Below are 8,514 nucleotides of genomic sequence, written 5' to 3' on the forward strand. Positions count from 1 at the left end.
GTTGGATGTATCCATTTGAACGCTTCCTCAATCACTTGAAGTCTAAAATGAAAAATAAGAGATATGTTGAAGGTTCAATTGCTGATGCATATATGCTTGAAGAGTCAACACACATTGCATCATTTTATTTTGACGATGATGTGCAGAGTAGAAGAACAAGGATAGGTCGAAACCTAAATGATGGCGGCATTAATCCTGACTTGCCAATTACTTTGTCAATATTTAATCGACCAGGTCGGTCGATGGGCAGGAGAAATACAAGATATTTGAGTGCAGAAGAATGTTTCACCGCTCGTCAATATGTGTTACTGAATTGTGAGGAGGTTCAGCCTATTTTGAGGTATGGGTGCTCCATTTCTTTCCCATTTTGGTTCCAAATGTATATATCTAATATCTAATATCTAATATCTAATATCACTATTGTAGGATGTATGAAAATGGTTTACGACGTTGCAATCCTAGTTGTACTGATGAAGATGTAGATGATGAAATCGAAAGAAATTTTGCACATTGGTTTAAAGAATATGTAAGAAGTTAATGTGCTTTCTCATTCTTGATTCATTATTATTTATATTTTTTCTTATATGGCATTTTCTTTATATTTATTATTAGGTATATTGTCCAACGAACAATGTGTGTAACCAATCACTCATTGATTTGGCATCTAGGCCAATAATGGAAGTTAACACATACACTAGGTACGTCGTTAATGGTTTCAAGTTTCAAACTGAAGAATATTGCCGTAGAAAGTCAACTTCTAACTACGGGGTGTCAATCAAGGGAACAGGTTTAGCACACTTTGAATCAAACTTTTTTGGCACATTGCAAGAGGTTGTTGAGGTTGAGTACCCCAATGTTCCTATTAAAAAGGTTGTTCTTTTCAACTGTGAGTGGTTTGACCCAACACCTAATATTGGGTCAATATTCAATTCAGAATATGGTATCGCTGAGGTGCACTGTAATAAATGATATAGGAAGTATTTTTATTTTTTTGAAAACACGATATAGGAAGTATGATCCTTTTACCATTGCACAAAGCGCATGTCAGGTGTGTTATATTCCATACCCACGAGGTATACAGGAGAAAATGAATTGGTGGGTAGTCTTGAATGTACGTCCTAGAGGAGCTATTGACAGTGCCTATAGCTCTAGTTACACATATCAACAAGATAACATACCGTTGCATACATATGGAGGTGATCAAAGTATTCAAGATGATATGCAAGAGTTAGTGCATGAACCATTACAAATGAATGAAGTGGAATTACCTCAAAGCGGAAATCATAGGACTGACCAAGGTGTCAAACTAAGATTCAGAAGAAGATGATAGTGAAGAAATTGAAGAAGATGACAATGATGATTCTGTACAAGGTGATAGTGAAGATATTGATGATGAAGATGATAATGAGGAATCTGAAAATGATGAGGGTGATTTTTAATTTATATTTTAAATTTAAATAATTTTAATGTTTATTTTAATTAGTGTTAAAAAAACTAAAATCTTAATGCTTCCAAAAAAAAAAAAAAGCAGTGCCAAAATTTCCCCCAATTTATTAAACTTGGTACCCCAAATTTTCACCAAAATTTTGCCAAGTCTGTGTTTTCCTTCAGTTTTCCCTCTAGTCATTCACTTCTCCCACCCCAACTTCATTCCTTCACTCCAATCCCCACATTTTGCCCCAATTTGTTGCCTTCCGCCTTCTATCTCCCATTCGCCCTTCCTCCTTCATGCCTCCGACACCGGCAGCAACGCATGACCCACCAATGGCAGCAACCCACTGGCACCATCGTCTTCTTTAGCAACCCACCAGCACCATCGTCCTTCATGTAAGCCATGTTTTTGCTTTTTCGGTTGTTTTAATTTAGAGTTAGGGTTTATAGTTGATATGTAGGTAGAAGAGGCTTTAGATGTTGCTAAACAATTGTATTACGAATAGGAATTTTGTATTACCGCATTGCAATGAAATATATGCCTGTATTATTACGTTTCGTAATTTAATCTAGAATTGTATTACGAATAGGAACATAGTGAATAATATATTTTCTTATGAATTGTATTGCCATATTTTAATGTACAATTGTATTATGAATAAGTATTGTATTACCATATTTTACAATATTATGCAATCCTTAATAGTATAGGACTGTTTTGAGCGAGAAGTTAAAGTTGAGAATACTGTTTTTATTAATAGTATAGATAAGCTTAACTTTTTTTTTGCTCTTATTAGTATATAATAGATATTTTCTAGATCAATTAATTTGCGAACAATAAATATGAACAAAAAATTACACTATATTTTAGAGGGGTTAATAATATTTTTTTTTAAAGAATTGGATTTTATTGCACTAAATTTTTTTAGAGATGATGATTAGTTTTTTATTTTTATTTTTTTTAACTTAATAATTTTGAGAGTTGATTGCTAGGGCTAATTTAATCTCTATCCCAAAATAAAAATAAGAGAAAGTTTAAATCCTAAGAGAAAATTAAAATTATAGTTTATTTTTTCTATACTAAAATGTGATGTCGTTTTCTATTCTAAAATGTAATATTTTTTTAATGATTTATAAAAAATTATATTTTACTTTAAAAATATTATATGTGACGATTTCATATAAACTTACATTTTTTTACATTTGTTTTTTTATTAAATTTATTAGGAAACCAAACTGACATCATAAACAAAAATTAAAAAAGAAATCATATTTATTTACTTAAAATTGGATGATTTTCTTAAAAATAACTTTCGATGTCATTCTTATTACTTGCCTGAGTTGCCTCTTGTCCCAAAACTGTACAAGTATAGTATTTAAAAGCCCTAAACCGGCTTCTGAAATTCCGGTAAATTTTGTTCGACTTTCCGGTGCTCCGATCAATCGAGGCATGGGTGGTCACGGTGGTCTGAATATTCTCCCGCAAAAGCGATGGAACGTCTACAACTACGATAACCGCGAAAAAGTCCGCCGCGACGAGGAAGCCGCGGCTCGGGATGAGCAACTCAAACGCGACGACGCTCGCAAGCGGGATGCCGAGTTACGCCTCGAGAAGCTCCGGCAAGCGCGTGGATTAGCCTCCGCTTCCGTCAACGAAGCCGCTGCACCCTCCTCTCCCAAATCCAAATCCAAATCCAAATCCGAGGAGACGAGATTGGAGAACGATTCGAACCACATCAATTTGTTCGAAGGAATTCGAATTTTCGATCCGATTGAAGCTAAGCCTGAATCTAATGACCAAAGGCCTGTTAAGAAGGTGAAGAAGGAGCAGCCGCCTAGGGTTGTGACTGCCGAGGATGAGAAGTATAAACTAGGATATGGAATTGTTGGGAAAGGAACGAAATTACCTTGGTACCTGGAAAAGCCGACCAAAAAATCAGATGAAAAGAGCGATGATGACGACGCTGAAGACTTGCGGCCGGCTAAGAAGAAGAGCAATGGGAAGAAGACGGTGGATGAGTTGCGGAAAGAGCGGTTAGAGAGGGAGAAACGAGAGAAACAGAGAGAAAGAGCTCTGCTGAAGGAGAAAAGCCGCAGAGATGGAGGATTCTCGTTACGAAGATGAGGTGTGTATTTGTAACATCAACATTCTCTTCCAATAGCCTTCTGTTCGTTTGTTATGCTGTTTATCTTTAAATTCCAATTGGTGTTAGTCTATTTTTGTTCAGATTGATGCTGATTTACTCTTAGTATTTGCCGAATCATGTTTGAGTTTTAACTTCTAATTGCATGATGAATGATCACGGAAATTTAACTCTATTTCATATTATGCTTCGTAGTATTCTTGTAAATGGCGTGTTTGTGTTTCTCACTGTTTCTTCTTATGAGCAATATTAATAGCTGCATGGAAATTGAGCTTCTTTCCATTAAAGTCAGTCTGTCAGTGATTGACTAGCATATGTTCCATCTTGTTCTGTCTGCGCTCTAGAATTTAAGAATGAATTCCTATACAATTGTTGAATCTCACAGCGGCACTATGCTTCCTTTACTTCCTAGTAGGTTCCTGATCTGGTAGTCAAGCACGTGTTCTTTGGTTATCTGATTGCCATATCTTTCTTAAAATCATAGATGGACATTAACTATTTAACCATGGTAAGTCACATTTGGGGCTGACACCCAACAACAGTCACAGCTATGGAGTGGTGAAAATGAATAACATTAAACTTGCATTTTGAACTTGAAAGATTCAGCAATTGGTACTCGTTGGGAAGCATCTAAACATATTGATATGCTTGTTCTGGGCTTGAAGTATTTAACTGGCTTCTAGTATTTGTTGCATAGGTTTTACACTTCATAATTGTGGTTTCTTATTTTTATGTTTGCAGGATGATAAATGCCAATTAGTTCTACTCTGTATCTCTTTTATATACCAATGGATCAGAAATGGAAAGTTGGCATCTTTGGAAGCATGTTGGTTGTGCGCGCAAATTGTGTACTGGCACTGGATCTCAGTCCTTAACTGCGTTGAAAGGATGATAATGATGACCCTCTTGGATTTACCTGTGTTGGGTTTGCTTGCAGCCAAATATTTCAGAGGGGATTATAGAGCCTTTGGTCGTTTCTTTTGTCTCACTTGATTGCCCAGTAAGAGTTTGTTACATTAGTCATTTCAACAATGAGAAGTTCATGCTGTTTCCTCAGGTATGTTGCTGGTAACAGTGTAGCTATTGTCTGTTGAAGCATAATCAAAATGGCGTCCTTTGCATTTTTATGATGTTTTTTAAGGAACCTGAATTGATTGCTTTTAGACTTCTATGCCCCTATATTGGCAGACTGCAATCTTTGTGACATTCTTTGTATGTGAAGATGGGTATGTAATGAATTGGAATGTCTTAAAATGTAATTTTCCCAATGGACCCATGCATGCTAAGCGTTCCAATCTGACATGATTTCTGTTTCAAACTAACGTATGCAACTTGATTGCTGCATACCAACCGGGCGTAGGACTATCATTCAGGCCTTTCAGGGTAAAGAATTTAGGGAAAATTACACCATTTGTTCCTAAGTTATATGATAATTGTAGAATGCGTACCTAATTGTTAGTTATGCTTACTTTTCATCCCTACGTTATACTTTTCGTTCCTCTATTAACAAAACATTAGGGATGCAATTTGCAACTTTAGTATAACTTAGGCACGAAAGTTAAAGAAAAAATACGAAAAGTGCAATGTCATTGATAGCTTAAGGGAGAAAAGTGAGCACAACTAACACTTAGAAGTTAGAATCGAATTCTATAACTATTCTATAATTTAGGGATGAAAACTGTAATTTTCTCAAGAGTTTAAGGAGATAAGAGAGTCAAAGTTATTTTGACTCAGCAAATATTCAAATTCAATTTAACTATGTTAAATTTGGTTTAGTTTCAAATATCAAATTCATGGAGAAGACAGACGTGGAACTTTTACTCCTACTCAAATTTTGTATGTACACCTTTTTTTGGACTCACGTAATGAAAATATCTTGTTAAGGAGTAAAAATGAGAAGTGGAGACTAAATGTTGTGTATATGAGTGTTAAAATTGGCTAAAACCTGAGGATCAACCCTATCTTGCCCCACAGGCAGCGGCGAAATTGAGCAAAAAGATTTTAGCTCACGAAAAAGTGGGCCTTGCAAGTATTGCCAACTTTCAAGCTAGCATTGAAAAAATTTAACAGGGAAAGGGTCAAATAGGTCTCGAACTTTAGCTGAAAAGTCAATTAGTCCTCTAAACTTTTTAAAGGTGGAATTACACCTATCAACAATTGATTTTGATGCAATGAAGCCCAAAAATCGGTTGATGACCTGCTATTACAAGTAATTAGGGTTCCGGTAATCCGTCGATGAGATTCCAGCAAAATTCAGGCAAAATGTGACAGGCGAATGGTTGCCGGTCACCGTGAAAGAGACACGGAGCCAGAGAAGGCGACCACTGTAGTTGCCTTCTCCGACCAGAGATGTTGCCTTCTTTGCTGGAGAAGGCGACCACAGTGGTGACGCGGCGGTTGCGAATTTTTAAAATATTTTTTTTAAAGATAATTCTAATTCAAAATAATTAAATTTTTTTAAAAAAATGAACAGCCGGAGACGGATTGTCTCCGGCCGTCTTTGTCTCCTAGCCAGGAGATGGCAATGGAGACTCCTAGCCAGGAGATGGCAATGGAGACGAAGACCACGAAGGTCTAGGTCTCCATGGCCGGAGACGAATCGTCTTCGACTGTTAATTTTTATTTTTTTTTATAAATTAAGTTTAATTAATTATTTTAATTAAAATTATTTATAAAATTATTTTAGAAATTGGTAACCACAACGTCAGCACAATTTCAAGTAAACAGGTCATTTTGGGTTTAATGACATAAGTTTGTGTAGTTTATGAGTTTAATTGTATGAGTTTATGTAGTTCAGGGACCAATTGCATTCTTTTTTAGTTCGATGACCTAATTGCAGTTTGATGTGTAGTTCAGTGGCCTATTTGACCTTTATTCCTAGTAAGGATGACATCTAAAATGGGACAGATGAAATATTTCTTTCTAATTATATATTAAAACATAGTAAATAATAAAATATAAGCATTTTAAAAATAATTAAAAAAATCTAGCCTGCAAGTTGACTTGCGAATCCTACCAACTTATTTGAAGTGTGGGGGAGGGCAAATTATATCGTGGACCATGATCATAACTGATACTGCAGTTGTGTTGAACGGATACTGCAATTGTGTTAAAAAGATACTGCAGTTGTGTTGAAAGGAAACTGCAGTTGCACGGAACAGAGGCCGTTCATCTGTTCCACACAACTGCAGTATCCGTTCAACACAGCTTCAGTATCTTTTCAACACAACTGCAGTTTCCGTTCAACACAACTGTAGTTCCAGATGAATGACACGGCCTCTGTTCCGCACAACTGCAGTTCCTTTTCAACACAATTGCAGTATCCTTTCAACACAACTACAATATCCTTTTAACACAACTGCAGTATCATGACCCATGGTCCATAATACATTGTGGACCATGGTCCACAGTATAAGTACTGGAGTTGATGTCTTTGATTCATAACCATTATTCACTCCCTATTTTAGTTGTTTATGATATTAACTGCCTAATTTTTAATAGGAAATTGATACTCTTTTATATATTTGGTGCCTACCGGTGCAACTTCCTAAAACGAGTAACAAAGGAAGGATTTTGGAATGTTTTGGATCAATTTTGGAAGCAAAGGAAATTATCTAAGCACGAAAGGAAACAAGAATCAAAATTGGAAGCTGCCTCCCGACCTTGAGGCCCACCTGTCTGCTATTTATTCTGCGAATTTTTGCAACTTTAAGTGGTTCTCAACCCTAGTTAGTTTTAGTCTATTTTTCTTCTTCTCTTTAGATTTTCCTACCATAGTTTATATTAGTTTTACATTAGATTATTTAATTTCAAGCTTGGAATCACGGATTGGAGTTGGATTTGTTCTTCATTATTAGTAAAATTCTCTTTTTCTCTTTATTTACTCTCTTTTCAGATTTCTTGCAATATTTATGATGATTTATTATTGCTTTCCTTTGTTAACTTTTATGATGCATGAGTAGTTAGCTTTTGGGTATGGATTAGGGTTCTATTGCTATTCTTGATGCTAAGTTTATGATTATTGCATAAAGGGGATAATTTATTAACCTAGGGTTTTTATGTCTGAATTGGATTATAAATTCCTCTTATTGATAATCGATGCGCAACTTTATTGATTTGTTTTGGAGAGGTTTCTATTACAACGAAAGTTGGATGAAAAACTCAGTCTAACCAATTTCAAAATCAATTTTCCTACTATGAGAATACGGGTAATTTGGGGGCTTATAATGCGTGTGTGTTTCAAGGGTTATGATTGATACATCACGAAAGTGGGGCAATCCTACTCTAATTCTTGTTTATTGATTGTGAAAGTAGCTTGGACTTGAATTCTTTTGTGCATTGCCAATAATCTTTTGGTTAATTATTTTCTCCTAATTCTGAGTTTGTTAGTGCATCAAGATAGTAATACCTCTAATCTGGACACATTCTTTTATCATATAGTTTATCCGTTGTTTAATTTGCATTCCTTTTATTTTTCATACTCAGTCATAATTTGCTTGGATCCTTTTGAATTCCAATATATTAGTGTCTAGAATCTTACAATTCATACAAGTATGTGCCATAGTCTAAATCCTCAGCAGAACGACATTTACACCCTCTTTTTACTATCATCATTTTACCCATCACTAGGACTAGATGGTTTCAACCCATGGATTTTTGTAGGTCAGCTTGCAAAGGCTACAAAGTTTTTGGTCTATAGTGGCATGGTGGGGTTAACCGACTTGCATTGACACTCCTATCTAGGTAGTAGAACTGATCAAGAATTTTGTAAGTTGTAACTTTATACGGAGTATATTTTATCTAAATATAATTGATTTTATAAATTTATTCTATTATGTTTATATTTACAAGGTATCTTTAGTATATGTTATATGTGTCGAGAATTTTTCACAATTATCCAAAAAATAATGAAATTCCCCAAAGAACAATACAAAAAAAG

The 8,514-nt window shown here is 35.2% G+C and overlaps 1 protein-coding gene across 1 annotated transcript; it reads left to right on the forward strand.

The window, feature by feature from the left end:
• Positions 1-2,768: 2,768 nt before the first annotated feature.
• On the forward strand, positions 2,769-4,855 carry LOC116001013 (leukocyte receptor cluster member 1 homolog). The gene is made up of 2 exons (XM_031240913.1): positions 2,769-3,557; positions 4,317-4,855. The coding sequence occupies exon 1, from the start codon at positions 2,882-2,884 to the stop codon at positions 3,554-3,556; it is 675 nt and encodes a 224-aa protein (XP_031096773.1). The 5' UTR covers positions 2,769-2,881; the 3' UTR covers position 3,557; positions 4,317-4,855.
• The last annotated feature ends 3,659 nt before the right edge of the window (positions 4,856-8,514 follow it).

This window comes from Ipomoea triloba, chromosome 13 (assembly GCF_003576645.1).
Source record: "Ipomoea triloba cultivar NCNSP0323 chromosome 13, ASM357664v1".
In the NCBI taxonomy this organism is placed as follows: domain Eukaryota; kingdom Viridiplantae; phylum Streptophyta; class Magnoliopsida; order Solanales; family Convolvulaceae; genus Ipomoea; species Ipomoea triloba.

Excerpts from the sequence above, each read along its gene's own strand:
- LOC116001013 (XM_031240913.1), top strand. The coding sequence starts at position 2,882 with ATGGGTGGTCACGGTGGTCTGAATATTCTCCCGCAAAAGCGATGGAAC.